The sequence below is a fragment of the Cibotium barometz genome, chromosome 52 (assembly GCF_041138505.1).
Source record: "Cibotium barometz isolate CiBa-2024 chromosome 52, ASM4113850v1, whole genome shotgun sequence".
Lineage (NCBI taxonomy): Eukaryota > Viridiplantae > Streptophyta > Polypodiopsida > Cyatheales > Cibotiaceae > Cibotium > Cibotium barometz.
In genome coordinates, this window is record NC_141097.1 from 8,047,518 (window position 1) to 8,065,858 (window position 18,341).

General features: G+C 40.8%; 1 protein-coding gene across 1 annotated transcript; it reads right to left on the reverse strand.

Annotated features, from left to right (window-relative positions):
• Positions 1 to 5,475: 5,475 nt before the first annotated feature.
• LOC147608750 (transcription termination factor MTERF8, chloroplastic-like) lies at positions 5,476 to 7,063 on the reverse strand. The gene has a single exon (XM_086788605.1). The coding sequence runs from the start codon at positions 6,955 to 6,957 to the stop codon at positions 5,572 to 5,574; it is 1,386 nt and encodes a 461-aa protein (XP_086644731.1). The 5' UTR covers positions 6,958 to 7,063; the 3' UTR covers positions 5,476 to 5,571.
• Between the last annotated feature and the right edge of the window lie 11,278 nt (positions 7,064 to 18,341).

Genomic DNA, 18,341 nt, shown 5'->3' on the forward strand with positions numbered 1-18,341 from the left:
CTAGGGACCTTTAATGCGAACTCGATCTGGACAAATTGTTGGAAACGATAGTACAATCACTTGCAATGCATCAAACCACACTTCCTAAAACTGTTTGAAACCATTCTCACATCTAATTGAGAAGCACTAGGGAACTTTAATGCCTGGACAAATTGTTGGAAACGATAGTACAATCACTTGCAATGCATCAAACCACACTTCCTAAAACCCACCAACCCTTAAATCCAACCACAACAGAGTGCTCCCTGTTAAGAAGGTTAGACTTCTTCAAATCCAACTTCATCAGTGAGGATCTTTCAGAAGAAATGAGACAACGAAACATAGATGTGAGTGAAGGAACAACAAAACCCTTGGAAACAGGAGCCGCCACATAGGCCTTCAAGCTTCGGATTCCATAATACAAACTATGTGCAAGCCCTAAAAACATGAAAAACCACAATAACAACAAAAATAACAAATTACGCTAAAAATTAAGCAAAAAACATTCTTTACAAAAACAAAAAAGAGAGCTATTCTACACCAAATCTCACACAAATCACCATCAAATCCACATCTTTTTCAGGGGAAACCATTAATCAAGATAATGGACAATGGGTTATACATAGATTAGAGAAAAAAAGATGGAAAAAGCCAAGGGATGGCTCCACAGTTAGTCTAGTAGAGGATCAAGCCAAGAAACAAAAGATTTGACCAAACATTGAATGCTTAATCTCTGTTTACCACGCCAAAAATGTTATCGCTCACCCTAACTCTTCTTGAAACACATCCAATAAGAGATTACCTAGTGAACCGCAATTGTCGTGATGAGGATCTTTCCAATGACCGATCTCGTAACCCTTGAGGTCTCCAAGCTCTACAACTCCTTGAGAAGAAATTCCACCACACCTCCCGCGAGCGTTGTCACACCGTTGCGTTACACTACGGGTACTCGTCCCTCCTTTCACCTCACTTCACTCTCACTAGCATGCATTAAAGGAGAGAGATTAGCAAGAGCAAGACTCATTTGCATAATGGGAGAGTATATTGTATTATGAGAGATATTCACTTATATACATGGCCATAAGTGTTCACACTCACTTAAACTCCTTGAGGTCTCCAAGCTCTACAACTCCTTGTTTGAGAAGCAATTCCACCACGCCTCCTGTGAGCGTTCACACTGTCGCGTTACACTACGGGTACTCGTCCCTCCTTTCACCTCACTTTACTCACACACACTCATTAGCATGCATTAGGGAGAGATTAACAAGAAGATTAGGAAGAGCAAGACTCAATTGCATAATGGGAGAGTATGTTGTATTATGAGAGATATTCACTTATATACATGGGCATAAGTATTCACACTCACTTAAACTGTGGCCGGCCGGGCACTTTAGGCTCATAAGAGGCCTAATACTATTACAATGACTACTCACATAATATATCCATGAAGTACATCACTTAGGACTTCATTCTAACTTGCTACCACACGCTCTTGAAACGGGAATCGCCATAAATACTCCGTCACACCATTATGGGCGCCCATCCAAGTTGTAGCTTTGGACACTACTGCTTCATATCTTGAATGTATGACCCTTTGGTGTATCTATCGTGACTCCTTGATGTAAGATAATGGCGGTAGTTCTTGTTAACCCTAGAATTGGGTTAACAAGAATGTATATTACAAAACAATGACAAACTATATGTTCCATTCAGTAAACCAGACCATATATAACATACTGTCCCATACACAAGCAAAGTGGTCTGTCCCATATATAACATAACATTTTGGTGGTCTGTCCCATACACAAGCAAAGTCACATGAACATTTTTTTAAAGCTTCCTAACCTTTACACCTATGGGAAAAACAAACATTCTAGAGTTCAATATTTAAAACTTAACAAAGAGTGAGAAATACCTAAGCGTTGTAACGTCAGAAAAGAAAATATCATCCAAGTCAGAAGCCTCTGCCAAGTGTGGCATTCCATCACTTTCTAAATCGCGTTTACATGCTTTCTGTGCATGCCCTGTCTGACTTTTAGAATTACCCATGAAGTAGCGGGATAATATTTTCATGTTTGTAACATCTTCAATAAAGTTAAATCAAGATTTGCACCGAACTTTTGACAATGTAGTTGTCCATATACACATCATCTATCAAAAAGATCCAGCATTGTCAAGCACACCTTGTTTTTCAAATCTGCTTGTCCATATAAAGCAGTGAGCTCCTCAACTGTAATATTATGCGTGAAAAACCTAAAATGTAGCTTATGCAGATCTTTCATACAGTACCCCAACATACCTTTGAAAGTGTGCATATGAACTTGTTTCAAACCATGACACAACCAAACCACCAGGCGGTTTCTCCACATGCCAACCCATGTATCTCTTAATCATTTTGCGACCGATATAAGAGAGAGAGCCATAAGCCTCACCACCATTTGGAAATGAAAATGATTCAATGTGCCGTCTTTTTCAAGAGAAAATAAACCTTTCATGCATTCAACACGCACAAATTCTTTGAGTGGCTCCCAAAAAGACAAGTCTATATCACCACTGCCAAACTGCGACAATCACAGAAACTTCTAGCATCTTTGCTCTTTTCTCAGTAGACAATCTTGGACATGTAGGCATCAAAACAGTATAATCTTGTACTATTTACTCTAAAAATCTACGACCATTCCTTGACGAGCCTACAAAAATATGAACACATGAGCCTTTGTAGAAGCGCATAGGCAAGTGCACCAACTGGAAATGTCGAAATAAAATACATATCGGACGAGCGGGCTAACTTCTTCACAGCACCTAGATTGTGATCCCTGAGGTGTCACAATACAAGGTTTTGCATTTTGGCAAGCTAGACCGGCATCATCTCTTGAACTCCTATCACCAAGAGGGGAATTGGAAATGTCAACAAGCACGTTTCTCCTACAGGTTGACGCAACTACGAGTCTCCTCTTTGAAGCCACTGGAATTCAGACACAAGAAAATAGCACAAACAACACAGGTTGGCAAGACTCGATTAAATAGACACAAATGCATGCCTAGATTTCAGACCTGTACAGCCGCCAACCAAAAAGAAAGAGGAAGCCGAACAATGCATGGAGAGCCACCACATGTTGCATCAAGAAATCGAAAAAAAAATAATCTAAATAAATTGATCCCAAAACCTTTGCAAAAAAACAAACATTAAAACTCTTTAAATAAATGCAGCCCCAAACTCGATTTTGGTGGCCTATCCGATAAGGAATTTGTGCTCTATTAGAAATTGTGTGCTTATTGATTCGACGAGAAATCACATGTGATTCGAGTAATTTTGTGTCTTTTGTCTTTCAATGATTTTTTTAAAATGTGTTTTTTAAGGATGGAAATACGTTTTGAGTGATGACCTATCGTGTCTCCATGAGGAATACATGTGTGTAAGTCATTCAGTTTGGTGAGCTCAGGGAAAGTGCGTGCAAAACGGTTTAGACATTGCATGCAAAATAGCTCAGACATTGAGTTGCTAATCATGCCATAATTTTACAACTATGATAAATCAAGTGTATCCCATCATTGTACATCATTTAACATGCAAATGACTATATCGTAGATCACATACATGGGTTAATTGATAGCCATGCATAAAGATGGAGTTGTTGATACTTAGCATCATGGCGTTAGTCACCTGCTAATCATGCCATAGTTTTACACCTATGACAAATTAAGTGTATCCCATCATTGTACATGGGTTAATTGGTAGCCATGCGCAAATCAAGGCTGCAGGCTGGCTAAATTGATGTACCTAAAAGTCCCAAATGACCATGAAAATCACAAGAAATTGTATGCTATAGAAGACTTTCTAAGGATGCTTTGTTTTGCATCCTGGTAAAATTGACACTAAGCCAAGTATAATCGTAAGATAAATTAGGAGTAAGAACTAGCCTCAAGATACAAGAGCTAAGAATAACACAAGAGGTTAGTCCAAAAAACTAGAGCTCCCTTGAGGGACAAAGAAAAAAACAGACATTGGCTTAAATAGCCCCAAGACAGACTATTCAAATTTCACGTACTAAAAATCAATTACAAAGTTGATCCATCGTCTCATGCTCTGTCCTTCGCTGGAGAGAATGTTCTTTCCTGCTTGTAAAACAAGGTATTCCTAAAGTGGAGCTGTGGTTGCACAATGTGCATCCTGAGACTTCTGAAGAGGCCCCTAGCTGACTTGCACATTACAAATGATTTATGTGACCCACCTACATCGTGCGGTCAGACTGGGCACCAACAGCCAGTCCAGAAAGACAGCCGGGCAAGCCAGATAGGCTGTACAGACAGGTTGGCGGGCAGGGCGAATTCAGGTTGAGCAGTAGTGGTGGGCCGTATCGGGCAGGCACACTCTAGAAGGGCCCTAAAAATAGCTCCTCATTCAATCATCAACCAATCAAGTCTCCTCCTTTGGCAGTCAAGGAGCCAAAGAGGGCCTACACACCATAGTCACATGGATCGGGAGACTGTTCTGGAACGGGAACGGGAACGGGAACCAGAAAGAAAATGGGAATGATACGTCATCACCATATGGATACCATTTGCAAGCTAAGGAGATGCAAGGGCATATATTGCCAAGCCTTTTAGATGCAAAGGTCATACACCACTCTCATATGATATGATATGATCATACAAAAATACAAAAATTCTCATTTACTCAAAAATTAGACTCAGAATGCCTTTAGCCAAGGATGCACGTTTGCGGAACGACAACGGGAACAACACAGGTTATGGAACACATTCCCTCATTCCCAAGGCTCTGGAGCGGTGTTCCACATTACTATGCTACACACGGGAATAGCAGCATTTTCTGCCAACTGGGACATCTTCAATATGAGCATGGATCATTTTGTAACTTCTAGAGAGCCATTGTACTTCTTCCTGTTGCATAATTGAGCTTGGATTCTTGGAATTAATACAAAATTAAAGTACAATGCTACTGTACTATAGCGTTTGTGCAAGTTTTCTTCTGTTCATCTTTCTGTGTTAAGACTCTCATCGCAACAATTTAGAAGTATGTGTCAATCACGGATCCACAACAAGTTCCCAAGTCTCATGGGACGTGGGCTGGGTGAAGAATGTTAGTCACCTTTCAGTCTAGCACCCATTCTGCCTAGTTTTCTCAATCTTACCTTGTATGTGACTCTGAACCCCTTGAGACTGTTGCCTCCTGTTACTTCAAGCTTAAGTCATGCCCTAGTCCTTTGGTGAGAAAACCTCGTGTACTCACAATCCAAGATTCCTAAACTCATAAGTTCAGGCAAATCAGTTGAAAATCACAAGCACCTATAAATGACACCCAAGGTTATTTAAAGAGAGATTCCCCAACCATCAGATGGGCGGGGGTTGGACAGGCGAGATCTCCCACCCATGAGAGACAAGGGGATGTGATCTCCCCTTTCCGTGGGTGAAAAACCCTTAAATACAAAAGAAGCTAGCTCTACACATGAAGAGTGAAATACAGATAATCATATATACGAGAACTAATGAGCTTGTAGCAATCCCATTAAAAAATGATATACATGGCCTTCATTGTTGAAGCAAAAGGACCTTCAGTACACAAACACAGCTTCATAGCTTTATACCTGGAAACCTCCGGGTGAATACCTCGTCCTTGGGAGAAAACATATATGACAATGAGTGTTGCTTCTGTATGTTATTCTCTGACCTCCACCGGACAAGAGCTTCATGCCGCGGCTGTATCCTCCTTTTCAAACTGATGAGTAGGAATACAGGGCACTTCAAGACATCACTTGGTGACCTGCCCATCTCCTCTACCAGGTACTTGATCTTATTGCAGATATCTGTTGGACTTTTGGAAATCAGCAGAGGTGTCTCCTGAACCAGGATGGCCACTTGCTCCTGTGAGAACCCTGAGTCGAGGAGATTTTGAACGGCAGACCTAATTGATTGGTGATTTCTAGTGGCAATGCTGACAAAAGCTCTGGAGAAGGGCAGGGTTCCACTTTGAAACCCTAATTCTTGCAAAAAAGCCACTGTAGCTTGGAGCTTATCGAGGGGCCTGGCAAACACTCTGGGGAATGTCAAGACAAGTCTGGTCACATCTTTGTGTGTAATTCCTAAGCTCCTGAAAAAATCAACTTTTGGTTGAAGGTATCGCTTGGCGCCCAACCGAAACACCATCGGGCATTGTCTGATGACCTTCTGGAGATCTTCTTCGGCAAGGGGGAGATCCTTGAGGAATTGTATCTGAGCCTGGATGTCTTCCATGGCAGGGTAAAGGGAGTAAGGGTATTTGAGAACAAGGACATGCATTTCTTTTCTATGGACACCAAGGGTTTCAAGGTACTGAATTTTGGGCTCAAGGTGTCGAACCGGGTTTCGGTGGTACATGAAAGGGGCTTTTCTAACAAGGGCTGGGACCTTATCTGTGTTGACATCCATGGTTTGAAGGAAACGGACGAGAGAGAGGATATGCTGAGAGCTTACCTGGGTGGTATCGGCACGCTTGGGAGGTGGGAGGGCCTGCATGATGGACATGGCATGGGCCAAGGGAAGGCCATGGTCCAGCAGACGGGCAGCGAGATCCTTGTCATCGAAGGTCTCCAAACTGATGATGTTGCTGGAGGCTGATGCTGATGATGCTTCTGCTGATGAAGATGATGGTGCTGTTGCTGAAGATGGTGATGATGATGATGTCGGTGGTGGTGATGGAAATGATGAAGATGATGATGGGGCTACTGATGATGATTGCAGTGGTGAAGATGATGATGATGACAACGGCGGCGGCGGCCCATGATGGCAGGAACGCACAAGCCCTACCTGCAGCCGGGCGCTGCTGGTGTTGCTACCACAGGTACCCCTGTAGCCTTGTTTGATGTGCTGTGTTACACTGATACAGATAAAGAGCTTGTTCGTAAGTATCTGCATTTGGACGCTCGCTCGCACACCCCCCTCGAAGAGATAAGGCCAAGCCCTTGCCATGGACTTCTTCATGATGATGTTTTTACGAATGGAAAGTGTTTGCTAATGTTGCCCTTTGCTACTCTGACATCTGATGTTAAAACTCATAGATGCAACAAGCAACAACTACTTGGATGCTTCTATCATATTGTTGTTGAACTTTTGAAGTCGTAGATCTATGGACCTCATGAGGCTGGTGTGAAGGACTCTGGATGATGCTCCTTCTACATCTACACTTTGGTGTTATACTGTTGCTTACTTGAAGTACCATAGGTTTTGCTGCTAAAGTCACTGGGCCTTAGGATGTTGACTTTATGGTTCTCTAAAGAGCCATAGATGTAGATGTATTGATTTATGAGAATGTGGTTCCTGTCTTTTTACATGTCTAATGATGCCATGAGTGGAATTAGTTTTTGATATTAGATATGTTCGGGGCTTTAGTTACATCCTTTGTGTTAGCCTTTTGCCTCCAAGAAGTTCAAATGTGAACTGAGCTAATCACGGGCACTTTTTACCCTGTGCTGGTGGCAGGGTTTTTTCCCCTAAGAACACACCTTTAGTGTGTTAGTAGCCACATCAGCCCTAGTGCTAGGGCTACTAGAGTTGTACTCCACTCACTCATTACCTCATTCGAGTACATTCCAGCTATCGCCATCATCTCTATCGCTCTCTGAGCTCGTGTGCATGTTTTTTCTGTGAGTCTATGCAAAACATCTTCTTTCACATCCAACATTGGTATCAGAGCATTGTTGTTCTATTGCCGCTCTTGCTGATCTTCATCTCATTGGCGTTGCTGCTTGTTCTAGGTAAGATCTTGCTCTACGCACTTTCAATCTGATCTAGGGTTTTGTCTTCTTTTGTACATTGGCGTTATTTTTGTTAATGCAGTCATACATTCAAGGCTAACCCCCACACTAGCTAGCTCTTCACTTAGCTTTCAATAGAGGTTTTCAGGTACTACTTTTGTCATTCAACTTTCTTTTGACATTGGACTTCTACGTCTGTTAGCTTTCAATTGTCAGCCTCATAGCATTCCTCTTGAGCATTTTGCATTAGTTGATTTTGCTTGGTCAGCTCATTTAACAACGTCAATCAGTATTGCCTTATTTGTAGCTCAGTCCTTCAATTTCTACATTCAGTGTCTAGCTTTCAGTCTTCAGCATTCACAACGCTTTTCTCTAAGCTTTCAGCGCGTGGCTCTCAACTTTTACCATTCCGCACTTTGCTCTACATTCAAAAGTCTATTTTTCTATGTATGATTTCCTATCTTCAGTAGTCAATGCTTCGCATTCCGAATTCAACAATTGGTTGAGTTTACTTTTATGAGGACCAGGTTTACTTTCAGTAGAGTCAGATTACACGTCTATCGACTCTGATCTACTGTCAACAAGTCAACACATCAAACCTGGTGATGACACATCAGCTTTGGATCTGCTGATGATATGTCCACTTCAGAATTGTTGACTCCACATCAGCACATCAGACCTGCTGAACGACACGTTAGCTTTGAAATATTGACTCCACGGCAATATCTAAATTGCTAATGCCACATCAACATCAGAATTGCTAACACCATGTTAGCATCAGATCTGTTGACTCCATGTCACCTTTGGAACTGCTAAGTGCATGTCAGCATCAAACCTATTGACTCCATGTTAACTTCAGATCTACTGATGTCACGTCACCTTCGAAGAACTACTGACTCAACATTAGCATCAGACCTACTGACTCCACGTCAACTTCGAATCTTCTAATGCCATGTCACCTTTGGACTTGTTGACTCCACATTAGCATCAAACCTATTGATTCTACATTAGCTTCCGTCTTGCTGATTCCTCGTGAACTGATTCTGTCTCTACGTCAGCATCGGGCTTGCTGTCTCCACGTCAGCATCATCAAACCTATTGATTCCACCTTTACTTTTGTCTTGCTAATTCCATTCAACTTTCGATCAGCTGATTCTGACTTGGTGCTTCCCCATCTGACTCTGCACTGTCGATTCCACAACCTGCTTTTGGTAAGTTTGCACATCCCTCTACAAACATTTAAAGCACTTTGACTCCCTTTTGTAGGTAATCCCTGTGTCAAATACACTTCAGTTTGTATATTCCTTTACTGTGCAACATGTCCGAAAACACCAATGAATTGTTCAGCATGTCACTCGTTGAGGACAAGTTGAAATGGAGCCAACCATCCCATGCGGGTATATATGTTGTGTCATATTCTCGTGGCAAAGAACCTATGGGTATAAGTATCTAGTGCTGACACCCGGCCTACTGGGCCCGTATCTACTGTGAGCACGTCCTCTAGATCCACTGTTGGAACCACTGAATCCGGTTCTAGTGTGTCAATGTATAGCTTACACATGTTCCTCCTACACCGAAACAACTCAGATGGGATGCCAAAGATGCACAGGCACATACACTTATTGCTCTCTCTTGTTAAACGACAAGTTATTCCTCACATCCGATCATGTTCATCTGCTAAGCGTGCATGGGATGTCCTTGCCTCTCGATATCAGATCCATAATGCCCAAGTTGCCTATCTTTGGAAAAATATTGACTTGGAGCATATGACGAAGGGTGAATCTATGGATGCATTTCTGACCCGTGTGTTAAGGATCTGCAGGAACATCTGATCAATATTGATGAGGTTATTCCGGATAGTTCTCTTGTCTCTACCATTCTCAAAGGCTTGCCTGAATCATATCAAGGATTTGCTCCCACAGTCCGTCTCCTAAACAAAGAGAAATTCAAAGTCATAAACCTTTGATGAGTTGGTGGCTCTCCTGCTTTAGGAAGAGCAGTCTCGTTTCCAATAAGAGCAATATGCTGACTTCCGATCATGCATTCGCTCTACCTCTCATCATGGAAAAGGCACATCTGGGGCTCCTGTTAAAATTACACCAATGTGATGAGCTATGGTGGATCAAATGCTCGAATCAACATCATTAACAAAGAGATTATATGATAATTAAGACGTGATTAGTGAGCAAATAACTGATAGCTTAATGTAGGCATGGATAATTAAGACGTGATTAGTGAGCAATTAACTGATAGCTTAATGTAGGCATGGATAATAAAAAAACCAGCAATTTTCCCTCTCACCTTTGGGCATTCATCTCTTCCCTCAACTAGCCCCCACATATTTTTCCTCATGAGCAGATACATGGTTTTTGTCTGCCACGTGTAAAACTGTTCCCCATTAAATTTGGCTATTTCTTGTGCCGTACTCATGATAATGTGAAGGGGTTCTTACCTCTTGATCCAATTTCAAGATTCAAGGGCAGTGTCTACCCTTTTACAACTCAATCTGGTGTTTAGGAATCAGCATAAAATCACCAAAAATTACATTAAATCAAGGGTAACCAATTTGTACGGAATGGTTGGTTGGAGTATCAAACCATCTCCGAATTGCAATATGAGGTTATAGGGATCTGTATCAAATACCTAATGGTTAATTTGAACCCTCAATTGCACCAAAAATAGTGATTAGTACTGATTAATCACTCATTAGCAAATTAATCCTCTATTTTGTGTGCAAAAAATAGAGTATGCGGGGAGCCCAGATCTGAGCCCTTAGAGTTCAAATGAGCTCAAATGCTTTCAAAGCCATCAATAGCAATTAGTCTAGTAGAGGATTAAGCCAAGAAACATAAGATTTGACCAAACATTGAATGCTTAATCTCTGTTTTACCAAAGTCACATGCAGATTTGATGAGATGAAGAGCTTAGATCTCACTGTAGACTTGATCAAATCAAATTCTGACTTCACCAGCTTGTAGAGCACCCTTGAAAACCCTAGGGCCAAGAGGAATTAGACCCATTGCAATTGGAGAAGAAGAGATATCATTTTTCCTCAAAAAAATGGCACCTGCAAATTAGCAAAAATCGTGAGCTTTCATAGGCGGTTTGCTACGCTGATTCGCTTGGCTAGAGCAGAGGTGAGATAGCTATGTATGGCTACAAGGGCTTGAGCTAATGTTGCTCCTAGAGGGAGATCAAGCCTCTCCACTGGCTGGGGGTACAAAAGGCTACTTGAAAATAACTAAAAAAGTGATTATTTCTTAATCATCTACTAATCCTAATTAGTCAAATAATGGGCTCATAAACTTGATGGATTCTAGGCTAGGCTCTGATACCATGTTAAAATTACAGCAATGTGATGAGCTATGGTGGATCAAATGCTAGAATCAACATCATTAACAAAGAGATTAGATGATAATTAAGATGTGATTAGTGAGCAATTAAGATGAGCAATTAGATGATAATTAAGATGTGATTAGTGAGCAATTAAGATGAGCAATTAGATGATAATTAAGATGTGATTAGTGAGCAATTAATTGATAGCTTAATGTAGGCATGGATAATAAAAAACCAGCAAATTCTCATTAGGCCAATGCCTCAATTTATAGAGTTTACATCCAAGCATCCAATCCCACTGATTTCTCCTTGATTCACTCCACCTCTTTTGCTTGATTCTCTCCACCTCTCCTAGAATATCTCCACACCTCCTAAATCTCCTCACGCTACCCTTTATTCTCTCCCAGTAGATTCTTCTCACCTTTTCACAGGTTCTCTCACATTTACAGATTCTCTTTTACAGCCTCTAGCCAAGGGCTTATTCCTGCACACACCCTATCAACTTGTATATTTCAACAGCTCCCTCTCGTGCTAAGCCTAAGGAAAAAGCACCAGCCCAGGCAGATAACCCTAAGCCCAAAGAGGAGCCATCTGAGAAGAAGAAGAGATGCAATTACTATCGAAAACCTCGCCATGTTTTAGAGGACTGTCGGAAGAGGAAGGAGAGTGAGAAGAAGAAGAAGCAGCAAGAACTTGCTACCACTACAAGTGACAATGCGGAGGAAGCAAATTTTGCACATGATGGCTATGCACTGACAGTAACATGTAGTGATCTGACTTTGCCTCTTGTATGTCCTTGTTGTCAGAATGCTGACTGGTACTTTGATTCCAGTGCCACTAAGCACATTGCTTAATGCAAGTAGTTGTTTTCTACCTTAAGAGATGTTCCGTCATGTGGAACAGTTTTGTGTGCTATCCTATGCCATCAAAGACATTTGCAAAGTGGAATTGACTTCATGCTATGGGGATCCGTATACTCTTGTAGACACCTTGTATGTGCTCAGAATCTATAAGAATCTCATTTCTATCTCAGCACTTGCCAAAGCTGGCTTAAAAATTCAGTTTTCTAATCATTGATGTTCCATTATTGATAAAATTGATTCTAATGTGCTTCTCTTATCTAGTACATTGTGCAATGGCCTATACAAGCTTGAGATGTATGACAGGAGTGCTGATCCTCATGTAGATGCCTTGACTATTTCCTCGCCCACATATTCAGCATGACACTGAGCTTTGGCATGCTCGATTTGGTCACTTGAATTATCCATCTCTTCTGCGACGAGCGATTACAACATCAAGCTATGGTTCATGAGTTGTCGCCTATGCAGCTCTCCCACAAGCATGTGTGTGAGGGATGTATACTCGGAAATATGCATCATTAATCCTTTCCGAAAGATGGCATTGTCCAGGCTACTCACCCATTGCAACTAGTACACAATGATCTCTATGGTCCTATGTGGGCTCCCTCTTTTGGTGGGGACATCTGAACTTCATGACTTTTATTGATGACTACACACGCTTCTGTTGGGTGTATGGTTTGAAAGTCAAGTTGGATGCCTTCTCAGCTTTCCATCAATTTCTTCCTCTTGCTAAAAATGCTTGTAATCATAAATTGTTGACATAGCATGCCGACAGAGGGGGGGGATATTTGTGAAATGAGTTTGCTATTTTCATGTTGTCCCATGGCATTTCTCATCAGTGTACTACCTTATACACCACAACAAAATGGTGTGCTTGAACGTCGGAATCAGACACTCATGGAAATGGCCAGGTGTATGCTCAAAAGCAAGGATCTACCTTCTAAATTTTAGCTTGAAGCGCTCATGTGTGCCAATTATGTACTGAACTGCTGTCCAATTAAAGCCTTGAAATCTATGATAGCTTATGAAGCTTGTAGTCATATGCATGTATTCGGCTTATGTGCATGTACCAGCACAATATAGACATAAGCTTGAAGCAAAGGCTTCGAAATGTATCTTTATGCGATATAACAGTGAAAGTAAAGGATGTCAGGTGTATGTTTCATCCAATCAAAAGCTGATTATATCTAGAGATGTCATCTTTAATGAATATGCATCTCAACCCATGCTTTCCTATCGCGGCTACAACCATCCATTGATGCTCTGGATGTATTTGATACATTGTTGCCTCTGTTTGGCAGTGGTGGTGACTCCTCTAAGTCTACCTTGGCTCTAACTCATCCACTTGCTGGCCCATCAGTAGATTCAACAGTTCAACAATATCCCTATTGCTCTGGATCAACAACCCTTTAATCTGGATGCCTTGGGTGATGTATTAATTGAAGAGGATGCAGATATTCACAATTCTCAACAGATTCCACGCCAGCTGTGGGCTACTTTGCGTGACAGCAAGTTGCATGAACCTTTGGCACGCAGGAAGGACACAAGCCACCTCTAGACATGCATCTTATTTTGTAGACACAACCCTTGTCGCTAGTACTGCACTCAATGAGGAACCGCTTTCTCACTTTAATGCCTTGGAGGATGACAATTGTGGGTTTCAGCCATGTGTTTGAAGTTGGGCTCCATTGCTAGAAATGATACATGGGAGTTATGTGATCTGCTTGCCACAACAAGCGTGCTATAGGCACCAAGTGGGTGTTGAAGCTAAAACAAAAGCCTGATGACTCTGTTGATCGATATAAGGCTCGTTTAGTCGCCAAGGGCTATGCCCAGAGGGAAGGCATTGACTATGATGAGACTTTTGCACCTACATCACATATGACGCCACTCAGACTCTAGTTGCATTGGCTGCACATAAAGGATGGAACATGCATCAGTTGGATGTCAAAACTACATTTCTAAATGGTGATCTACATGAAGAGGTTTATGTCACACAATCTCCTGGCTTTGTTCAATAGGGTGCAGAGCATCAGGTATGTGAATTGCGCAAAGCACTATATGGCCTCAAACAAGCTCCTCGTCCTAAGTATTAAAAGATACATGCCTACCTGCTCTCTTGCCTGTTTCAAAATAGCCCCACTGGAAAGCACTCTTTATGTATGCAAAGATAGGGATCATCTCCTTATCCTCAATCTTTATGTGGACAATCTGCTCGTGTGACAGGCCCTGATGAGGGGCACATTGTAGCTTTCATTGGGTGACCTATAGAATACATTTGATGTTTCTGACATGGGTCTTCTCCATTATTATCTGGGTATCCAATTTGTTCCAACTAAGGGGGGCATCATGTTATCTCAAACGAAGATACATTCAACAACTCTTGGAACGCTTTCAAATGACAGACTCCTGTGGAACCCGGTCTCCGACTGTCAATTGAGGATTCTTATGAGCCCTTTGATGTAGCCACCTACTATCAGTATGTTGTGGATGCCTCATATATTTGTGCAATACCCATCTAGATATTCAGTATACATTTTCACAATTAAGCAGGTTATGCATTGTCTCGACATTCAACATTGGCAAGCAGTGAAGCGTGTCTTCTGCTACCTTCAAGGAACTTAGCACTATGCATCACTTTACAATAGTGCATCTTCTTTATGCTTGTCTGCCTACATTGACAATGACTAGGTAGGATGGTTTGACACAAGAGTGTCAACTAGTGGATAATGTTTCCTTCTTGACAGCTCATGCATCTCATGGCTCACAACAAGAATTCACCGCCCGATAGTAGCCACATCCAGTTGTGAAGCTAAATATAGGGCAGCATTCACAACTACTATGGAGTGTGTCTGGCTCCGCTGTCTTTTGGTTGATCTTGGTATCGGACATCAATATTCTAGCACCCTTTATATTGATAGTTAGAATGCATTAGCAGTAGCGTGGAATCTAGTTTTCCATTCACGAACAAAGCACATTGAGGTGCATTATCCACTATCTCAGGAAGCGGCTCCATGCTGGAGAGATAGCCTTGACCTATGTGCTGACTTAGGCCAATGTGGTAGATGGGTTTACCAATCCCCTTTCCAAGGAGAAGTTTGAATCTTTCCGACAAGATCTAAACTTATTACCTCTACCAAGATAGTCTACTACACCACCCTGTATCCATTCATGCCATTCACTTTAGGGGGGTTCATTAGCCTTCTGCATCCAAGAAGTTCGGGTGTGAACTGAGCTGATCACTTACCCTATGCTGGTAGGGTACTTTTTACCCTTCTGCTTCTTCCAAGAAGTTTAGGTGTGAATTGAGCTGATCACGAGTACTTTTTACCCTATGCTAGGAGGGTTTTTTTCCTGTGAGAACACACCCTTAGTGTGTTAGCGTCAGCCCTAGTGCTAGGGCTACTAGAGTTGTACTCCACTCACTCATTAACTCATTCAAGTACATAAACTCACTCATTAACTCATTCGAGTACATTCCAGCTATTGCCATCGTCTCTATCTCTCTCTAAGCTCATGTGTGTGTTTTGTCTGTGAGTCTATGCAGAGCATCTTCTTTCACATCAAACACTTTTTACTACTATTCTTATCATGGACCTTTGTGTAACCAGGATTCTAGCAAATATATAAATCTCCAGAAAAGAAATTCTAATGTGTTGTGTATAGACTAATGTCTTTAAAAAAAATATTCATTTAAGCAAAATTAGTTTAAAGGTTAAAAAACATCTTAAACTGCCCATGTAGGAAGTCCATAAGTATCCTCTAAATTTGGGAAAAGGGACAAGTGTCCAACTACACACACAACTACACGTAATCATGCCCCCATCTCACATCCCTCTCTCTATAGATCATAGAAATGGTGGCATAGAAGCCTTTTACACAAACCTTAATTGGCTGGATTGCTATAGACAACAAGCATACGTAGGGGATAGAGTTGTGGGGGGGGGGGGAAGGGGGAGTGGTCTCGCAAGGGGTGTGTCTTAAAAAGTTATAGAGATCCCTCTCTCTTTCTCTCTGTGTGTGTGTGTGCACACACATGAATGCACACATGCACATGCACATGTACATGTGTGTGCACACATGTATGTGTGTGTGTCACGTTGCATGTGCACACACACACACACACACACACACACACATGGCTCATATAAATGATCGCACAAAATCCCACCTTTACACTCCTCTAGATTGCAAATGGAAGTAGTCCAACTTATGGGCAAGTTGAATGGATGCCTTCTTAGTCTCCTACGGCACATGATGGCTCAAAACTCAGACGGCATCGACATTGTTTCTTTTCCACTGGTCACACTAGTGCAAATGGCAATATTTATTCTTTGATAATGTAAAAGCCTTAAGTGATGATGACACTTAGATCAAGAAATGGCATAGAGTTTTGGAAGTTTTGTAATTGTTTTTTGCCTACTTATAATCATGTTAGGGCAAGGGAAAAACCTTTAGCTTTTTCTTTACAAGTTTCTCAAAGAGCTTTGTAAAAAACTTGGCAGTATGTAAACATAGTGATATTTTGGCCCTAAAAGCTGCATATATTTATGGCTTGGTGGAGATGACAAATAGTCTAGCTTCTAGGGGTTCTAAGTTGCCACATTACCTTGTTTTAGAAATTTAGGCATGGCTTATTGCCATGCTTAATTTTAGGTGTTCTAAGTTAGGTGGTGGCCACATTAGCTATTTAGAAAACTAAGCATGGCATTTGCCATGCTTAATTTTAGGTGTTCTAAGTTAGGTGGCCACATTAGGTGGTAATTTTAACTTGTTTAGAAAATTCAACATGGCCTATTGCCATTGCCAACTTGATGATAAGGTGTACATGGTTTTACACATCATAAATATATGGCTAAAACCCATCATCTAAGGACACAAGAGATTGCTCAAAAGTGGGAGTTTTAAGATCAAATTTTACTTTTCATCCTACTTGGCATTTTTGGTAAGTACCCATGCCTTATATTAATTAAATATATATATAACAAGTCACTCCTTTGAACATAAATTGTCCCTTTATTTATTTTAGAAATTCAAGACTTGTTGTGTCTTCTAACATAAAGAAAATAATCTTTTACCTCTCGTTTATGAATAATAGTTTCTTAAGTAAACAATTTATACATGTCTTAGATAATTTAAGATGTATAATGTCCTTGACTTGTTGTGTCTTTTAACATAAAGAAAATAGTCTTTTGCCTCTCATTTATGAATAATAGTTTCTTAAGTAACCAATTTATACATGTCTTAGATAATATAAGATGTATAATGCACTTGAATTAGACATGTTCTTCTATACATGTCTTAGATAATATAAGATGTATAATGCACTTGAATTAGACATGTTCTTCTATACATGTCTAATTCACTTGAATTAGACATGTTCTTCTATACATGTCTTAGATAATATAAGATGTATAATGCACTAGAATGAGACATGTGCTTTTATATATTCTCCTACTCTTTCTAGAAAGATTTTAGCTCAGTGTGACTAGAATACCTCATGGTACTAGATTTGTTCTAGATTTGAGCATATTTTTTTTATCCAGGAAATCTTCTTGAAATATCTTAATTGAATGCCTTTCCTCCAAGTATGTGATTAATTTAGAGCATGATAAAGGATTAAGGTAAGTAAAAGCAAGAAAAGAGGAAGATGCCTCAAGTAGAGGGCCCATGACTGATTGATCCAGCAATACCTAGGTTTTAGGAAGGTGGCAACTTAGAGGCAGGGAAAAGGATTTAATCGCTATGTGGAAGATGGAAATTATTGTGCCAAAAATTCCCTATGGACTCAAAATTAAAAATAATTAGAAGAAGAAACAGAGAAAGGTAGAGAAGAATGAATAAGATGCAGAGGCCTTAAAGAGGCTAAGAGCAATTGTGAACATTTAGCCAATGTATGAAGCATAGTCAGATAAGGACATTAGATGGCTAGGTTAGCTAATTGTGAACATTTAGATAGGCCGAATTACCCGATGTATGAAGGGTAGTTACATGAAGACATTAGATGGCTAGGTAGCCACAAGGATTCAGACTAGATAAGCCTCAGTCTGATGGGGGGAATGTGCATTACTAGCTAGAAGGTGAGATCACAGGTGACACAAAGGGTGAACATTGAGCCAATGTATGAAGGGTAGTTAGATAAGGACATTAGATGGCTAGGTGAGCTAATTGTGAACATTTAGATAGGCCAAATCAGCCAATGTATGAAGGGTAGTTAGATAAGGACATTAGATGGCTAGGTTAGCCCACAAAGAGTTAGACTAGATAAACCTCATAGTCAACTGGTGAATGTGCATTTCTAGAAGGTGAGATTGCAGGTGACAAAGAGTAAGTCATAAAGTTTAGATTCAGAGGGGATAAGATAGATCCGATAAAGAGTCCATAAATGAGGGGAAAAACTTTTTGGTGAGCGGTT

What these genes read in the sequence shown, in the direction of transcription:
- LOC147608750 (XM_086788605.1), bottom strand. Translation starts at nt 6,957, where the DNA reads ATGAAGAAGTCCATGGCAAGGGCTTGGCCTTATCTCTTCGAGGGGGGT.